Raw genomic sequence first — 21,345 nt, 5'->3', positions numbered from 1 at the left:
TTATTTTAGAGAGTAGTTAAAAGTAACATCATTCCTATTTATGGTCATAGAGAATTTGAGCAATTCAGGAGTTCTTTGTGACAGGCCCCTGTATATTAAACATGATTATCCTAGCAAAATTCTTTCTAGGTAGAACAATAAATGAGGATCTATTTATAAAACTCTTAGAGTTCCTGAGATAAATGTTTCCACACATATTAATAGTAGCATTTCTTAAAAGAAAAAAGATTAAAAATGTCATGCACCAAAGTAAATACACATATGCTATAAAAGAGCTATTAGAACCATATAAATATTGATGTAGAAAAATTATGAATTCATTTATTTATATTGTGACAGTGTAACTATATATCATGCATTAATGAAGTACTTTTAATGTAGATACCACATATATTTTTGGCTAAATATGATAGAACAGATCTATATAGAACTGATCTATAATTTAGAGTAAGTCTCCTTTGTTCCTTAGCTGGTTTTTATACTTTAAATATATTACCTGAAAATGTACTGATCATAAACAACTTATACAGTTTTAAATAACTAGAGGTGATAACCCAGTTCACAAAAGAAAGAGTAAAGTTACAAGACTGGATATCTCTGTTTTCATGAAATTTCACATGTAATTAGGTGAAGAGGATTTATACACAATTTATTATGGAAACATAAAGTACATAAATCACGATCAAAATGGTGAATGCAAACTTGCAAGAAGATATTAAATGATGCCATGGGGGTCTGTCTGCCTTTGGCTCAGGTCAAAGGGTCCTGGGATCAAGTCCTGCATCAGGCTTCCTGCTCAGCGGGGAGCCTTCTTTTCCCTCTGCCTACAGCTCACCCTGCTTGTGCTTGCTCTCTTTCTCTGACAAATAAATAAATAAAATCTTTTTAAAAATTTCAAAAAATGATATCATGGGAATTTAAATGTCTCTAATATATATTGAATTATTGAGATACACAAAAAAGCCCATTTTTCATTCTTCCCATGACTTATTTCCACCTATACTATTAGAACTCTATAAAAAACAAACAAACAAAAACCCTGCATTTCACCTACATCTGAAATGTCCTAAAATAAACTACACTGAAAAGACTACGGAAAGTTGCATGGCAGTTAGCGTGGATGGCACTGGATATTTTAAAATCAGTATATTACAATTAAGTGTTAGATTTTTGGCAGTTTCAAGTATATCCTTTTTTGGTTTAGATTTTTAATAGTCAAATTCTAAAATTATCATTTAACAGATACTTGTGTTATGAAAACCTGAAATTTCAAAGCAGCTGATTCTCTATAAGGAAATCAATGGTGTAGAAAGAAAATAAAAACATACAAAATTATAAATGGATTTAAATGATTAAGTCATTTGTAAATCTTGCTAATTATACATTTTAAAATTATTATGAAAAAACAGATTGAAAATTGATTGCTTTACAACCATAATTATTACAGAGATGAATAAGATAACATTATACTAAACATGGATTTTGCTTTGACCCTTCTTTGAATTAAATTCTGTAGGTCCCTATAGTGAGCTATTAAATGCCAATATATGAAAGAATAATCAAAATCAAGTAAAAATTTTAAAGTGAGGAGGCTTCAAAGACTGGCTGTCACACAATTCTTTTGCTGATAGAAAGACAGCCCTGGTGTTTCCCAACAGAAGCTATTTTACTATGTTATAATTGGCATCTGAGGGATTCTTTTCTCCATTAGAGTATAGATCCCTTACAAATAATTCCCATGGGTCTTATTCACCATTGTATCTCTAAGGTAAATAGAAATTGTCAATAAATTTTTGTTGACTGATGCAATAAATGATTAATTTGTCAACACCAAAGTTTGTGTTGGGTGCTTGTTTCAAAGACATTCATTTCTTCGTTATTTACTAACACAATTGCCATAAGGATGGTAGCATAAAAATGTCACTTAAATAATGCTGTCAAGCCGCTATTAGATACTTTTCAGCTTTAGATTTGAGTTTTCATGTACCCAAAGAAGATTCTATTCCCTAAAACAGGTTCTGATTATTTTGATGCTTTAGATCTAATCCAACAGAAGGAAAATGTCTGTCATGCAGACCTGATTATCAAGAGGCAAGAGCTTTCATCAAAGCTCCTTAGTCAAGGGTGATTATAAAATCCTAGGAAAGGGTATACAAGGGTCTTGAATCTTACACGTAATAATAAGTATGACAAAAGTTAAGGTTTGGTGAAGCTTCATGGTTAGATTACATTGTTTATTATTCTACACACTCTAGTCTTTAGCAATTCTTGAAATATTTCATAATTTTTAAAAATCTAGCCATCATTTTGATACCCTCACCCACAAAACAAGGGTAAAAAGTGATATAAGATCTCACAAAATATCATTCCATCAGAATCTGACCCTGAGTGATAAAGGTTTAGGTTCATCTTCACAAAACATTTTCTTAGACTGTATTACTGAGATTCACAATCAAGTTCAAGAATACTGGATGATCTCCATTATTTGGTGCATTAGAGGCACTGACTGGGTCACCTGGGAAGATATTTGGGTTACTCCAGTCACACAATCAACCACATTGCCTGTCTTTGCAACTTGACATTTACTTCTCCCCTAACTCCTTTATTATAAAAGTTCAAGAGAAGGAGAAACCATAATAAAATACAGAAACTAAGGTATGTGCTTCAATAATAATGGACACTATTTTTTCATGAGATTTTGTTCTGATATTACTTTTAAAGAATAAAATATTACAGTCTAAGTCCCACATGTACTCTTTCTCAGTCCTTTCCAACCCCTTCTTCTCCAGAGTAAATCACTTTTTTGCATTTGCTATGTGTGGCATTTATGGCACCCTACTGTTCCCATTGCTCTAAAACTTGCTAATTTGCTCAATACTGCTTTTAAAAATCTGTTCCATTAACATATGAAATAAGTTTATTTTAACTACTGTGTTTGCTGCTATTTATTCATTCTCCTACCGATGGGCATTTATATTATTTCAAACTTCCACTATTAAAAAAATATACATAATGATCATACTTGTACAAATTTTTTATGAATATGTGCACAAGTCTCATATATATATATGAATATGTATTAATATATTCATATATGTATGAATATATATATAGTTGTGGCAAAATAGTCCAGGTACTACATAGTGCTTCCCAGAAGCAGTGTGTAAGAGTTCTCTTTTTACTACATCTCATCAATATTGGTCATTAAATCATATACATTTTTTACTGTCTTGACATGTGACAGCTCTACAACATAGTTTGCAAGATAATTCTTAAGTTACTTTGATTAACTATAATGTACTAACTTTTGGGATAGTTTAACAAAGTAGCTCCTTTAAAGAGGTTTATCTTTATCATTCCTGTTTTAACTTTTAGCAATGGCCTGCCAGTGATGCTAGTAATAATGTCTATCTTTTACTGGGCCACTTACTATATTCTAATCACTCTTCAAAGCATTTTAAATATATTATTTTATTCAATCCTTCCAACCATGTGAAAATGTGAGTTCTAAGATTGTAGGGAGTTTTGTCTGTTATATTGATAGTTCTATCTCCAGGATTTAAAACAATCTCATCACCTAGTAGATGCTCAGTACATATTTGTTATATAAATGAAAAAAAAAATGTATTTCAGCCAATGCATCCTGATCTAACAAAATAATACAGCGTAGGTAGTTTATAAACAACTGAAATTTATTTCTCACTGTAGTAAAGACTGGGAGGTCCAAGATCAAGGTACCAGCAAGACTGGATCCTGGTAAGATCCCTCTTCCTGGTTCACATCCAGTGACTTCTCTCTACATTCTCACTGAGTGGAAGGGACAAGGGATCTCTGTAGGGTCTCCTTCATGAAAACATTAATCCCCTTCACAAGATCCTGACCTAAGTACCACCCAAAAGCCCTGCCTTCTAATACTTTCACATAGAACACTAGGGTTTCAACATAGGAATCTGGGAGCTCACCAATGTTCAAACCATGGCAAAATAATATAATTATTAACATTTCAGAGAAGGGCATTTGGTGAGTAGAAATTATTTCTCAAATATCATAGATTTGGTGGGAAATGACAAAATCATCAGTCTTAAGTACACTTAACCCCATCCAAACTCTTCTTTTCTTGTGTTTCCCATGGATTCTAGGAATATGGTCCATTGTCTTGATGTGTCATCTGTAAGATTTCCTTTAGTGGTGAAATATTAGTAGGAATGATATATGCTTTGTTAGAATGTAATCCTTAGCTGTATTCCTCAAATATATATAAACTGTTCAGAGCACAAGCTCTGGAGCCACTCTGTAAGCAGAGGTTTTTACTGTTTTGTTATGATTCTCCAGGATGCTGTTCAAGTCCTTAAAACTATGCCAACACAAACTTGCAAGCTCAAATATATCACTTCCTACTTTCAGATCTTGTATCTAGCAGGAGGCATGCTTTTTCCATTTCTCCTATCTTTGGAGAAAATGTAGGTAAGGAGCATCCTGCTTTTCCTATTTAAAACCTCTTCATCTCTAGCTGGAGACGTCAGTCTTTCAGAATGCTCAGGAGCACATCTTAGAATTACAAGTTGGTGGGGGAGTATTATATGGCAAGGAGAAACTTTTCTTCTCATCCCTCACCTAATGTATAAAATTTCCCACAGAATTAACCATATTAAGGATTTTTATTTATCCAAATTACACTTACTAAATGTGTGTGCTTACAGTTGAGACACTGCCCAGAAATAACTAAATACAAATGGAATTCTGATAATCACTTTGATGCTGTTTTTGTTGAAACTTTCTGAAATTTGTTGCCTATTACAAACAATATGGTAACTAATAGTGCACATACATTCACTGAGGCAATATTTTTAAAAATTCTTCATTAAAGGTCTATTTTTGTCATTCATAGCCTGTGTAAATACATACATAGCTAGGGTATCTTCAGAATTCAGGAAATATTTATTACCTTTATAAATGTGTCTAAGATCCAAGCCCTTAGTGTTATTTATTTCATTGGTAAGATTATTGATGAGTCTCCAGCTCTACCTTAAAGCTCTAATAAAAATTTTCAAATCTGATTTTAACAAGTTTAAAAGAGGACTTCTAATTATGGCTTTTCTAAAAATTGAATTCATAATATTCAAACAATAGTACTGCAGGATATCTATTGTTCATTCAAACAAGAGCATCTTGAGTGAACTTGCCTGTGAGTACATGGAATGATGCATGATAAATTCCCGTTCACATGCCCAAACTATTCTTTAGTCGTGTATATAGGCAGTTATTCAAAACCTAATGATCAATAGAGCAATAATGGATTCCTTTGGGAGAGCCTATTCAATCATTTTTGAAAGTATGCTTTCTCCCTGTCTTTCCATGACTTATGTAAAGCTGTATGATTTCCCCACAGTGTCCACAGCGATCACTGAGGCATATAGCATCATATGAAAATGTAATCAGAAAGGACCCAGAGGAAAAAATCTTACAGTCACATTGTCTCTTGATTTTAACCAATGCAATAGAACATCCTGGCTGCAAGTCGTCACTGGATTATCCAGATGAAGAAGAGAGTTTTTCCTTGGCAAATGGGCACCTGAGTTATTCAGACTGAGCTACGTTTAAGTCATTAAATTGGCTCTCACCTCACCTTTCTATTATAACATCTTGGATGTGTCAGTCTTAAAAATTTTAATTTCTTGGAAGTGAGGTGGAGAAAATAAGGGAACACCTGCTTTATATTGTGTTTACTTTATTTTCACTTCTAAGAACAATTAAATCATTATTTAGCTCTATACTACCTAATTCTGTAAATGCGGTTTCCAGAGTTAGTGTTCTGAAAAACTGATGTAGTCTGTGACACTACTAGTTAATATTTTACATGACCTGCATCTTCCTCAAATGTTTAGGGTTTTATATAATATCACCTATTGTCTTCGTCAGCCCAGTACCAAACCAGATGTACCCTCTGTTCCTCTAGTGCTGGTCAACTTGCCCTTCCTCAAAGCTACCATGTACTTTCACACACTTTTCTCTTTTTCTGGAATGCCATTCCAATTTCTTCAAGATTAAATTTAAAAATTCAGTCCAAACACCACCATATACTTAAAAATACTTCCCTCAGTACTCTGACATTCCAGCAGGATTAACTGCATAGCATCTTGTTAATGTGACAGTTAAAATCCTTTGGAATCTAATTTGTATATACTAGATTGTGTGTTCACAAAAACCTTGTGTCTTCCTTCATTCCATCTTCCTCCCCTTCCCAACTTATGTCTTGCACATAATTGATATTCAATATATTTTTATCAAAATCCATTTTTTCAGAATATGATTTCAAATCCCAATTTTAAAAGAACATATCTTATTGAAACATATCATGTCTTGATCCCTCTAATCAACGAAAATTTCAAATAGGTATATATTGAAAAGATATATATAAATGAATGTATCATAATAGATTGGTTATCATTATATTATATAACTTACCTTGCATAGCTATGTACTATATTGGTCATTCTTTATTCTCAGCACCTATTCCATAACCATTATATCAAATATTAATAGTGCTCAGTTTATGTGTAATTGATTTAACACTTTGATCTTGCTAATATTGTGTGTTTATTTTGTATTAATTTTGAAAGAAAATTGTAAGTCTACTTGTTTTCATTTTTCTTTGTCAAATGATTCAGATAAAACTTTTTAGAAGCAAAGATCATGTTTACCACAATGTCATGAATGGAGGCTTTTGTTAGTACATTTTTTGAGGATAGCATCAGAGTTACCTTTGTGTGACTAAGTCAAGGTCACAGAACATTGTGATGATTAATGCTTAAAGTTATTTTTCATAATTTAGAGGTTTCTTAAACTATTTCTCCCAAAGATGAACACATTTATTCAAAGCAGAAGCCATGTACCTCCTCAAATTAATCTTGCACAGAATTAAAAAGGGAAATAAATAGATTTATTCATTCAGCAAATACCTATTGAAAGCCTTCAAGCCAAGCTCTGGAAGCAGGAGTTTCAACTAGAAAATTATATGGTAATTCAGGTAAGAGAGAGAGGCTTGAACGGAGAGGTGAGAAGAGTGGATACGGAGAAAAGTGGATCTATTAGAAATTTAGAACATGGAGTAAAAGAGATCTCTAAGCATCCTTCAATACCATACTTCACTGAAAGTCACTATGATATTATCTCTAAAATGAGAAAACCTTTTATGATAAGGGAACAATTGAACTAATTCTAATCAATAAGTAGTCAATCTTTCTTTTAGAAAATTCCAAACCATTGTCAGTGGCTTACTCCATTCCTCATGTGGTCACTTCCCTCCAACAATCCCCATCATCACAGCTTTCTTGCAAGTTATCTCTCCTGCTAACTTTTAACTCTTTTTTTAACCTCAAGTACATTTTGTAGGGTTTAGCACTTCACATTATGTAATATTTAAGGAATGAATGAATAAATGAAAGAAAGTTCATACGTTCACAAACTTTCACATTTACTCAGTTCTTTGGATTTGTTGAATAGTTCATATGGTCCAAGTCAGTTCCTCTTCTAACAAAGTTTACTTCTTTTGAACTTAGTTCCTTGGGTTATAATTCACTACGAGTCAATTAATTCAATGATTTAAAAAATTGAGGCAAGTGTTAATGCTTTCTCTCCCAAATTTGCATCTTAAATGGAGACCTTAAACTTTTTATTTTCCCATGTATATAACTAATATTGGGGATTTCAGGCATGTTGGCAGGCTGGAAAGACAGAGTTTCACAAATCTCATCACATAGGAACATCTTCTGTCTATATGAAAGACAGACCTCAATGTGGTCAAAGAATCTTTCAGTCCAGCAACTTTCTGACAAGTGTTCTGTTACACATATTTTCAGAGAAGGATCTAAAAAAAAAAAAAAAAAAAACAAAACAAACAAAAAAAACCACACACAAACAAAAACCAAGAACAGTGAATGCTGTGGGGATAAGTCCTATAGTCAATGATGAGACAAAAAGTTGGAGACTTATGCATTTAATTTTTTTTTCTGATTACCTGCAAGATGATACTGGAATTATTACATAAAAAACATTAAACTGAAAAGAGCCTCTTTTGGACAACTGACTGTCAGAGAATGTAGTCTCCCAAACATTCCTTTGATTTTAAAGGTGGGTCTTGGTTCGCTGTTTCATTTTATCTTTACATATAAAAATTTTAAGTAACAATACATTGATGAAGTGGCTATATTTCCTATGGTTTTCAAAAAAAACTGATTATACTTATGTTCAGAGTTTTCTATGCACACGATGAAACAAAATAATGCAAAAATGTCTTCTAAAAATTGGTATTTTCACTTCTGTATATCATGAGAAGTTTGGTGATTATATAAGCATACAGTTTAAAAATCATCAACAATATTTCTATATTGGGAAAAGTAATAGTTAAATAAAAGACATTTGGTATTACTTCAAGACTTATTCATCAATATTAGATGATCTAAACACTCTAAAACATTATTATGATGGAAACATTTTACCAGTGCAATCCCAACCTTTGCTAATGACAATAAAATAATCACTTAAAGTCCAAGAATCCTTTCTCACTGATTTTAGGTCTTAAGTTTTGTTTATATTTTAATGTGGAGAGCTGATGTTCTAAGAATCCCCAAATTTTCACAACTGACTCAGAAGAAAAGTGGGAATCTTTTCAGGATTTCTATTATTCATTCTTATAAAAGAAAACAAAAAAATAAATAAATAAAAAAGAGAGTGAAATAAGTATTATTGTCAAGTACTGAAAGCCGAAGAAAAAGATGAAATTATTTTATAAAAATTATGAAACATAATATTCTCTAGGTAATTCACCAACATGAACTGAGTTGTCAGTTTTTTTACCTGGCAGAGGAACCAGCAGTCTGTGAGTACAAACAGGATCTCTGAACGATCATTATAAAATATCATCAGAGAAGTTGTTCACTGCTAATCACATCAGCAATTTTTCTAAGACAATCTGGACCCACCCCCTGAAAAAAAGGCCACCAGATTGCGACAGCCTCCATCACAGCTCTTTGAAGCATGATTAGCTATCTGAAATAAAGTAACTATCTACTGGTGGCCTGTGATCCTGGACTTACGACATCTAGCCTAGTACTAAAAAAGATGTATATATAAAGCCAGCTAGAAGATTCTGAGAAAAGATATCATTATTTGGGGAAACACATGTTGAAGGTTATGATGTAATAAGAACCATCAATAGGGCTCATGTTTAACTAATACAAGGTAAGTTTGTGAAAGTGCAGAAAAGTGAGAAAGGATTGCCTGAGGTAAACATCTTTTGTTGCTAATCAACGGCCATTTTCCATTATTTTCTGCTCATAAAACCTCTGATTTTGTTTGCATTGTAAGTAATTAGTCAGAAAGGTTGATTTATGACTGGTCTAAACCCAGTAGTCTCCTAGATCTGTTATACCAACTCATAAGAGTTGTTTTTTATGCATCTCTTCGGTGACATCACATCGATAGCTTAAAACCTGCCAATGTGACAGTATTCATAAATACTACAAAGGAAGTGCTACAAATTAGGACTACCATTTTCTCTGGCCCCCAGTCAATTTTTAACCATTTATCACCATTCCAAGCTTATCATGAAAATCCCATTTCCTTTTGCCAGCAGTTGGTTCAGGTGTAGGTATAGGAATAAGTTTTGACCTATGAGACATAAGAGAAATCAGCTGGAGGACACCCGGGAAAGATTTCCTCCTGATAACTTGAAGCCAACAAGCTACCTTGTTTTCTGCTTTAGGTGGTATTGTACAATGCTTTGAGATGTAAGCTCTGAGATGTAACCATGAGGGAAGGTCAAGAGAATCCAGAGATGTCTACACAGATCATTAATAACCTTAGATTGCTATCAGCTAGCACATCCAAAGGAAAGGAAAGTAGGAAAAATTCACCCTGGGTCTAGAAAATAATGGAATGGCCATCTATGGAGAATTTTAAAGCAATAATGAAGCACATTAAATATTAACCCACTTTTTAATTATTACCCTGTACTGACAATTCTAAATAATGTCAGTGATAAAATACTATTCCTCACATATCTTGACTATTCCTATCCAAGTCCTTTGGCATGCTTGGGGAGTAAGTCTAGATGGGAACTTCCATATGAGTTTTCTGTTTTGTATAGGCAAAACATGCTGAAGTGTTAAAGCTGTTCACAAAAAAGTAGCAGACTGAGAAGGTTGGGAGGTCAGGTTAATCCAGGATGGAAAAGAAAAAGCATGAGCTCCTGCTCTAAGGACCTGCAGGACTTGCTCAGATCTCAGGCCTCCCAAAGCTCTAATCATGCAAGGGCAGGCCAATTATAGTTCTTGCTCTTATGTGTTCAGGAGCGTCTCCCTATTGTGTCATTAGTATACCTATAATAAACTGGCTTTACAGAGAGTAGTGTGAGCAGGTTTCTTTGTTTTGTAATAAAAAGAGACAATTAAAAAATAAAATCTAGCATTTAGTAATTAACCAAAGAGTGTCCCAATGTATGACGTTGATTCAACACACATACACACAAAATCTATACTAAGAGGACAGCAAATAGACAAAAATATTCTTAAAACAGCATTGTTTATACTAGTTAAAATTATAATTTACCTCAATGCTAATGAAAGAAGAGCAGTTTGTTTTTTTTGGAAGCATGTATAATGATGTGGGAAAATTCAGCCAAATATTCATTATAAACCTCATCACATAATTATTTAAAAACATAAATTTATATGTATAGCCATATATGGCTATACATATAGCTATATATATGTAAATTTGGATGGAAATAGATCAGATATCAGTGGTTGTTATTTCTGGATAGTGGGATCAAGGGATATTAATATTTTTACCCATACATTTTCTATTATTTTCAAAGTTTCCAGCTCCCAGGAAATAAAACAATTTTAAAATAATTCCCACACATTTTCAATCATTAATGCATCATGAAAATACACCAGGTTTCCAGAACTATCATTTAAGATGAGAATATATACATCCATGAAAGTAATAACTTCCACAAGTTAGACACACTATGACTATATTGGGAAATTTTTAAAAGATAAAATGATGTTAGAAATTCATATGAATATGCATTTTATAAAAAATAGTATCTCATTCCAGTCTCTTTAAAAAAAAGGAAAAAATTCTATTTTCTTTTTAATTTTTTTTAAAGATTTTATTTTTCAGATGAGAGACAAGATGATGGAGGAGTAGTGGACTGAAATGACATCAGGTTGCAGGAGTCCAGCTGGTTATCAAACCATTCTGAACACCTACAAACTCAACAGGAGATCAAAGAAAAGAACAATAATTCTAGGAACAGAAAATCAACCACTTTCTGAAAGGTAAGACGCGTGGAGAAGTGAATCCAAAGCAACAGGAAGATAGACTGCAAGGGGAGGGGCCGACTCCTGGCAAATGGTGAAGCAGCAGAGCACAAAATTAGAACTTTTAGAAGTCTGCTCCACTGAGGGACATCGCTCCAAAAGCTAGGCAGGGGTGGAGCCCTTGCAGGGACAGTGTGGTCTCAGGACCCGTTGGGTCACTGAAAGATCAAGGGTGTCTCAGTGTGGCAGAGCACCTAGGTATCAGAGTGGGAAAGTTGACTACAGAGACAGAGCCAAGGAGTGAGCTCTCAGCTCGGGGTTACCTTAAACTGTGATCAGTGGCACAGCCAGACCACCGCTCTTTGAGCAGGGACCCCAGAAGTGGCAGATCCAGAGAGATTCAACTTCCTCCTCTAGAGGCAGGAATCTGCTAGTTTTGGAGACTCCAAATGGAGCTGTACACCAGAGACAGAAACACTCAGTCACAGGCCCAGTGAGCCCAGAGCGTGGCTGGAGACCAGGGAGATGGGAGGGATTGACCCCTTTTCTCTGAGACCGCACTGAGGAGTGGGGCCCCCGAGCTCTCAGCTCCTCTGGGCTGGAGATTGGGAGGCTGCCATTTTCATTCCCGTCCTCCAGAGCTCTACGGAAAATGTTCAGGGAACAAAAAATTCCTGAGACCAAACTCAAGCAGATATCTTAGCCTGGCCCCTGGCAAGAGCAGTGCAATTCTGCCTCAGGCAAAGAGATTTGAGAATCACTATAACAGGCCCCTCCCCCAGAAAATCAGGAAGAACATCCAGCCAAAACCAAGCTCACTGATCAAGGAGAACAGGAGAACTCCAGAGCTAGGGGAAAGCAATGCACGGAATTCATGGCTTTCTCCCCATGAAACTTTAGTCTTGGAAAGTTAAAATTTTTAAATTTTATTTTCTTTCTAATTCTAATTTTTTAACTTTTTTTCTTTCCTCTTTTAACGTTTTTTAACTAGTTTACCTTAACAATACATTTCTTAAAAAAAAGATATTTTCAAACCTTCATTATTATGGTCATATTATATCGTTCAATGTATTTAACCTTATTTTTTGTATACATACAGGTGTTTTTATGTTTTGTTTTGTTTTTTTTTTCTAAAAAATTTTGGGACACTTCTTCTAATAGATCAAAATATACCCTAAATCTAGCACAGGTCTCTGTTCTAGTCTCCAGCCTGAGCAAATTCTCTCCACTTTCTTTTCCCAACCAACTTATCTTATCAACTCTTTTTTAGATTTTTTTTTTAAATTTTCATATTTACAGTCATATTCCATTCCTTCATTATATTTACCCTTATTTTGTGTGTATATACATATATATACACATACACACACCTGTGTATATATGTGTATATATGTGTGTGTGTATATCTATATCTATATCTATATCTATAGATATAGATAGATATCTATCTATAGATAGATATATACACACACACGCGTATATATATATCTATATCTATAGATATAGATAGATATCTATCTATAGATAGATATACACACACACACACACACACACATATTCCTTCCTTTAAAATTTTGGGAGGGGTGCCTGGGTGGCTCAGTGGGTTAAAGCCTCTGCCTTTTGGCTCAGGTCGTGATCCCATGGTCCTGGGATAGAGCCCCAAATCAGGCTCTTTGCTCAGCAGAGAGCCTGCTTCCCTCTCTCTCTCTGCCTGCCTCTCTGCCTACTTGTGATCTGTCTGTCAAATAAACAAACAAAATCTTTAAAAAAAATTTGGGGAGGTAGTTTCTTCTAAGAGACCAAAGTACTCCCAAAATTAAGTGGGTGGTTCTGTTCTATTCACCAGTATAATACCTATATTTTCTTTTTCTTTTCTTTTCTTTTTTAATTTTTTTTTAACTTCTTTTTACCCCCTTACTTTTCTCCACGATTTGGGCTCTCTTTTGATTTGGTTATCACACATTTTTCTGTGGTCTTACCACACTTTTGGTATTTTATTCTCTCCTTCACATATTTTTATCTGGATAAAATGACAAGATGGAAAAACTCACTACAAAAAAAAGAATAAGATGCAGTACCAAAATCTAGGGATCTAATCAATACAGACATTGGTAATATGTCAATCTAGAGTTCAAAATGACGATTCTCAAGGTGCTAGCTGGGCTCCAAAAAGGCATGGAAGATATTAGAGAAACCCTGTCTGGAGAAATAAAAGCCCTTTCTGGGGAAATAAAAGAACTAAAATCTAACCAAGCTGAAATTTAAAAAGCTATTAATGAGGTACAATAAAAAATGGAGGCTCTTATTGCTAGGATAAATGAGGCAAAAGAGAGTATTAGTGATAAAGAAGACCAAATGACAGAGAATAAAGAAGCTGAGCAAAAAAGAGACAAACAACTACTGGACCACGATGGGAGAATTCGAGAGATAAGGGATACCATAAGACAAAACATTAGAATAATTGGGATTCCAAAAGAAGAAAGAGAGAGGGGAGAAGAAGGTATATTGGAATGAATTATTGTAGAGAATTTCCCTGATATGGCAAAGGGAACAAAAATCAAAGTCCAGGAGGTGCAGAGAATTCACCTCAAAATAAATAAGAATAGGTCCATGCCCCATCATCTAATAGTAAAATTTACAAGTCTTAGTGACAAAGAGAAAATCCTAAAAGCAGCCCTGGACAAAAAGTCTGTAACATACAATGGTAAAAATATTAGATTGGCAGCAGACTTATCCACAGAGACCTGGCAGGCCAGAAAGAACTGGCATGATATATTCAGAGCACTAAATGGGAAAAACATACAGCCAAAAATACTGTATCCAGCTAGGCTATCACTGAAAATAGAAGGAAAGATAAAAAGCTTCTAGGACAAACAAAAACTAAAAGAATTTGTATAGGAAATATTGAAAGGGGTCCTCTAAGCAAAGAGAGAGCCTAAAAGTAGTAGACCAGAAAGGAACAGAGACAATATATAGTAACAGTCATCTTACAGGCAATACAATGGCACTAAATTCATATCTCTCAATAGTTACCCTGAATGTTAATGGGCTAAATGCCCCAATCAAAAGACACAGGGTATCAGAATGGATTAAAAAAATAAATCAATATGCTGTCTACAAGAAACTCATTTTAGACCCAAAGATACCTGCAGATTTAAAGTGAGGGGGTGGAAAACAATGTACCATGTTAATGCACATCAAAAGAAAGCTGGGGTGGCAATCCTTATATCACATAAATTAGATTTTAAGCCAAAGACTAAAATAAAAGATGAGGAAGGACACTATATCATACTCAAAGGGTTTGTCCAACAAGAAGAGCTAACAATTTTAAATATCTATGCCCCTAACATGGGAGCAGCCAACTATATAAACCAATTAATAACAAAGTCAAAGAAACACATCGACAATAATACAATAATAGTAGGGGACTTTAACACCCCCCTCACTGAAATGGGCAGATCATCCAAGCAAAAGATCAACAAGGAAATAAAGGCCTTAAATAACACTGGACCAGATGGACATCACAGATATATTCAGAAAATTCCATCCCAAAGCAACAGAATACACATTTTTCTCTACTGCACATGGAACATTCGCTAGAATAGATCACATCCTGGGTCACAAATCAGGTCTCAACTAGTACCAAAAGATTGCGATCATTCCCTGCATATTTTCAGACCACAATGCTCTGAAGCTAGAACTCAGTCACAAGAGGAAATTTGGAAAGAACCCAAATACATGGAGGCTAAAGAGCATCCTCCTAAAGAATGAATGGGTCAACCAGGAAATTAAAGAATTGAAAAAACTGATGGAAACAAATGAAAATGAAAACACAACTGTTCAAAATCTGTGGGACACAGCAAAGACAGTCCTGAGAGGAAAATATATAGCAATACAAGCCTTTCTCAAGAAACAAGAAAGGTCTCAAATACACAACCTAACCCTACACCTAAAGGAGATGGAGGAAGAACAACAAAGAAAGCCTAAACCCAGCAGGAGAAGAGAAATAATAAAGATCAGAGCAGAAATCGATGAAATAGAAACAAACAAACAAAAAAAACAATAGAATAAATCAACAAAACTAGGAGCTGGTTCTTTGAAAGAATTAATAAGATTGATACACCCCTGGCCAGACTTATTGAAAAGAAAAGAGAAAGGACCCAAATAAATAAAATCATGAATGAAAGAGGAGAGATCACAACCAACACCAAAGAAATACAAACAATTATAAGTACATATTATGAGCAACTATATGCCAGCAAATTTGACAGTCTGGAAGAAATGGATGCATTCCTAGTGACATATAAACTACCACAACTGAAACAGGAAGAAAGAGAAAACCTGAACAGACCCATAACCAGGAAGGATATTGAAGCAATCATCAAAAATCTCCCAAAAACAAGAGCCCAGGGCCAAACCTGGGCTCTTTTTCCAGGATTTCCCAGAGGAATCCTACAAACATTTAAAGAAGAATTAATTCCTATTCTCTGGAAACTGTTCCAAAAAAATAGAATTGGAAGGAAATCTTCCAAACTCATTTTATGAGGCCAGCATTACCTTGATCCAAAAACTAGAAAAAGATCCCATCAAAAAAGACAATTACAGACCAATATCCTTGATGAACACAGATGTGAAAATTCTCACCAAAATACTAACCAATAGGATCTAACAGTACATTAAGAGGATTATTCAACATGACCAAGTGGGATTTATTCCAGGGCTGCCAGGTTGTTTCAAGATCCACAAATCAATCAATGTGATACAATGCATTAATAAAAGAACGAACAAGAACCACATGATACTCTCAATAGACGCTGAAAAAGCATATGACAAGTACAGCATTTTTTCTTGATAGAAACTCTTCAAAGTGTAGGAATAGAGGGCACATACCTCAATATCATCAAAGCCACCTATGAAAAACCCACAGCAAATATCATTCTCAATGGAGAAAAACTGAGAGCTTTTCTGCTTAGGTCAGGAACACAGCAGGGATGTCCATTATCACCACTGCTATTCAACATAGTACTAGAAGTCTTAGCTTCAGCAATCAGAAAACAAAAAGAAATTAAAGGCATCCAAATTGACAAAGAAGAAGTCAAACTATCATTCTTTGCAGATGATACGATACTTTATGTGGCAAACCCAGAAAACTCCACTCCAAATCTGCTAGAACCTGTAGAGGAATTCAGTAAAGTGTCAGAATATAAAATCAATGCACAGAAATCAGCTGTATTTCTATACACCAAAAACAAGACAGAAGAAAGAGAAATTAAGGAGTCAATCCCATTTACAATTGCACCCAAAACCATAAGATACGTAGGAATAAACCTAACCAAAGAGGCAAAAATCTGTACTCAGAAAACTATAAAGTACTCATGAAAGAAATTGAGGAAGACACAAAGAAATGGAAAAATGTTCCATGCTCATGGATTTTAAGAACAAATATTGTGAAAATGTCTATGTTACCTAAAGCAATCTACACATTTACTGCAATCCCTATCAAAATATCATCTTTTTTTTTTCAAAGAAATGGAAAAAAAATCCTAAAATTTATATGGAACTAGAAAGACCTCAAATAGCCAGAGGAATGTTGAAAAAGGAAGCCAAAGTCCACGGCATCAAAATTCCAGACTTCAAGCTCTATTACAATGCTGTCATCATCAAGACAATATGGTACTGGCACAAAAACAGACATATAGATCAATAGAACAGAACAGAAAGCCCAGAAATAGACCCTCAACTCTATGGTCAACTAATCTTTGACAAAGCAGGAAAGCATGTCCAATGGAATGAAGACAGTCTCTTCAACAAATGGCGTTGGGAAAACTGGACAGCCATATGCAGAAAAAATGAAACTGGACCATTTCCTTACACCACACATGAAAAGAGACTCAAAATGGATGAAGGACCTCAATGTGAGAAAGGAATTCATCAAAATCCTTGAGGGGAACACAGGCAACAACCTCTTCGACCTCAGCCACAGCAACTTCTTCCTAAGGAACAGTGCCAAAGGCAAGGGAAGCAAGGGCAAAAATGAACTATTGGGACCTCATCAAGATCAAAATCTTTTGCACAGCAAAGGAAACAGTTAACAAAACCAAAAGACAACTGACAGAATGGGAGAAAATATTTGCAAATGACATATCAGATAAAGAGCTAGTATCCAAAATCTATAAAGAACTTATCAAACTCAATACCCAAAGAACAAATAATCTAATCAGGAAATGGGCAGAGGACATGAACAGACATTTCTGCAAAGAAGACATCCAGATGGCCAACAGACACAGGAAAAGTGCTCAACATCATTCGACATCAGGGAAATACAAATCAAAACCACAATGAGATACCACCTCATGCCAGGCAGAATGACTTAAATTAACCAGAAAGGAAATGACAGATGTTGTAGAGGATGTGGAAAAAGGGAAACCCTCCTACATTGTTGGTGGGAATGCAAGCTGGTGCAGCCACTCTGAAAACAGTATGGAGGTTCCTCAAAAAGTTGAAAATAGAGCTACCCTATGACCCAGCAATCGCACTACTGGGTATTTACCCTAAAGATACAAATACAGTAATCTGAAAGGGCACATGCACCTGAATGTTTATAGCAGCAATGTCAGCAATAGCCAAACTATGGAAAGAACCTAGATGTCCATGAACAGATGAATGGATAAAGAGGATGTATATATATAATGGAATACTATGCAGCCATCAAAAGAAACAAAATCTTGCCATTTGCAACAACGTGGTTTGAACTAGAGGGTATTATGCTGAGTGAAATATGTCAATCAGAGAAAGATAATTATAATATGATCTCCCTGATATGAGGAATTTGAGAGGCAGAGTGGGGAGTTGTGGGGCAAGGGAAGAAGTAAATGAAACAAGATGGGATTGGGAGAGAGACAAACCATAAGAGACTCTTAATTTCACAAAACAAACTGAGGGTTGCTGGGGAGAGGGGGGTATGGAGAGGATGGTTGGGTTATGGACATTGGGGAGGGTATGTTATATGGTGAGTGCTGTGAGTGTGTAAGCCTGATGATTCACAGACCTGTACCCCTGGAGCAAATAATACATTATATGTTAATAAAATAATTTTAAAAAATATTTTATTTTTTATTTTATTTATTTGAGAGAGATGGAGATAGAGAGAACATGGATGAGGGGGAGGGGCAGAGACAAAGGGAGAAGCAGGCTCCCTTCTGAGCAGGGAGCCCAATGAGGGACTCAATCATAAGACCCTAGGATCATGACCTGAGCTGAAAGCAGGCATTTAACCAAAGAGCCATCCAGGTACCCTAAAGGATTTTCTTTAAGTAATCTCTACACCCAGCATGGAACTCAAACTCAAAACCCTGAGATCAAGTTGCATGCTCCTCCAACTGAGACAACCAGTTTCCCCAAAATGTAATTTATTATAAGATGAAGCTTAATTTTTAAGAAAATAAAAAAAAAAAGATTTAGAAGTATTTAGTTCTTTGCTATTATAACAATATAATCAAAACCAGAGTTATGGTTCTGAGAGTAATTTCATAATCCTATGGGATGCTATTCTATTCTGTGATAAAAGAATCATGTAGGTTTGACATGGAATTTCAAGCCCATCTGTAACTGATGTAGTCAGATGTTTAGACTTATTTGATTATTTAGATCACCAATATTCAAATACATATACTGGAAGCTGAAGTACATATTCTATCTCAAATCAATGAAGAGTTTTCCTGTGTGTTTATCTATCTAAATTTTCTAGTGGAGAAAAATTCTGTTGGAAAAGAAGTACAGAGTAATCAAAAGATATAAATATATTAAAGGGGAAAATGATTATTTATTCAAAAAGCTAGAAAATGTCTAAGATTTCCAGCTACTATTTTCAATTATGCTTTGCCTATGAATAGGAGTTTCTTTTAGAGACACAATGTAAATTGTTGAGTTGTAAGGACTGCAAGCTTGAGGCTCATTATCCTAGAGTAGATCACAAATAGCAATACTTTGCTTTGAGAAAGATGATCATTAACAAGAGTCTCATCATACTGCATAAAATTAGTTATATTCAGAATTACCTGTTTCAGAAAATTGACAAGATTAAATATATAAATTAAAAGATCAAAAACGTACCAGATACAGCAAGGAAGTCATCAATGCTTGTAATGTCATCTACAGCTTCAGTGAGGACATGGATATGATTCTCCCACGTGTGCTTATACATTTCCATGGTTTTTTTGACCACTTGACTTTTGGGTCTTGCCGCCAAAGCAAGTGCAGCATTAATGATCTGCAAAGATGTAGAATGTTCACATAGTGATTTCTTTGGAAATAGTTACAATTGTGAAGATAAAAGCTATTCTTTAAAATGGAAAATACATATATCTTTAACAACAGGGAAAATGGCAAAGATCCCCTTCTAACTCCCTCTTCACTTTTGGTAAGAATTTAATTTTATTTGTGGCAATAATTTAATTATTTTTAGAGCTATTTATTGAGTATCAATGCACTAAGAACTGCAAGAGCTACAAAGATAATTGGTCTCCGCCTATAAGGAACTTTTTTATTACTCAATGGGAAGGGCAACATATAACTCAGTTCAGTAAGCAATACATGTCATAACCACAAATAATGGTCAATAGTCTTTAGACAGCAGAAACTTTAAAGAAAGATTTCAAGGAAGAGTAACATGTTAACTCGTCATTTGAATTCACATTGCACAATGTGAATATATGCAAAGCACTGGAATAAGAGCTTTGGCTTCCCTGAGGTCTTGTAGAATTTTGCCAGTGAATATTCATTATTAATTAACTAATTAATTAATTATTTAATTCATTTGTTCAGTACCTCAAATATATTCTGATTGCTTATTTGTTAAGCATTGTTCTAGATTCTAAGGATATAGCAATAAACAAGAAAGAAGCAAAAATCATTGCTTTCATGGAACCTTTATTACAGTTACAGCACAGAGGCAATTAACAAGTTAAATAAGCAAAATATATGATCTGTTAGATAGTTTTAAGAACCAAGGAGAAAAATATATAAGAAGGGGGATAAGGAATGAAGCGGTGGTGAGGGTAGGAAGTTGGTGATTGCAGTAAGGCCTCCCACTGAATTGGCCATTTAGGTTAAATCATTATTGGAAAAGAATGATGGGACAGAGGAAATGCTGTGAGAATGGTGAGCAGTCTTACCTAGAGACTGGGTGTACAAAAGAAATCAACAGGAGTACTTGGTAGTCCTGCTCAGGACAGTGCCCATATTTGGAAGGCACTGAAGAGTCATTATGACTTTTGAGCAATTTGCTCAGAACTAAATTTTAGAAGACTTCATCTGGCAACAGAGGCTACTGCAAGAGGTTATGGGAGTAAGATAGAGCCTGGACAGCAAGGGTGGAGGTAATGAAAAGGTTTTGATGGAACTTCCAATGAATTAAGAAAGGATGAGGATAGGTCAATTACTGCCAAAAATATCACCCAGCCATTAAGAAATCTGTGGAAAATTACCTTCTAAGGACATGAAAATACATCCAACATAGTGCAATAACAGTAGATTATAAAATATTATGCTCCACAGCAAACACTGAAATGCAAATATGCTAGGGATAAAAGTTAAATGAATACATGCACCAATTAACATTGGTTCTCTCAGAGGGGTGGAATTTCCAGTGCTTTTTATTTATTAGTGTGTGTAACTGAATTTTTCAGATTTTTTATGGTAAACCTTTTAGTTGTACACTCAGAATAAATGAAGCTATTCTTCAAGGAAAGATGATTACTAAGGTTTTTCCATCAGTAATAGGGAAAATGATCTTAGCATAGTTGGAAAAGAGTTCAGAGAGTTAAAAAAAAAGTCAGTCAGGATTAGAGAAACAAACATGTTCAATTGTTTGGGAGGAGAGTGTTGATGAGGGGTGTTAGATATCAACTTTCCTATTAGGTTGGCTTTGAAGTGACTTGGCTCTCCCACAAGCCACGGTTACCTGAGATATGGAATTGGACCTCATAAAAAAGTTGTCATTTATTTACCCATGTATTTG

General features: G+C 34.7%; 1 protein-coding gene across 1 annotated transcript in view; it reads right to left on the bottom strand.

Annotated features, from left to right (window-relative positions):
* Positions 1-21,345, bottom strand: part of CTNNA3 (catenin alpha 3) — a 1,754,201-nt gene that overhangs the window by 525,742 nt on the left and 1,207,114 nt on the right. The window contains exon 11 of the mRNA XM_080823473.1: positions 19,440-19,596. Coding sequence (XP_080679599.1) covers positions 19,440-19,596 — 157 coding nt within the window. The remainder of the gene's footprint in view (positions 1-19,439; positions 19,597-21,345) is intronic.

Source organism: Martes martes, assembly GCF_963455335.1.
Source record: "Martes martes genome assembly, chromosome: 14".
Classification (NCBI taxonomy): domain Eukaryota; kingdom Metazoa; phylum Chordata; class Mammalia; order Carnivora; family Mustelidae; genus Martes; species Martes martes.
Note: the sequence above shows the minus strand (reverse complement) of the source record. Positions and strands in the feature narration are given on the sequence as shown.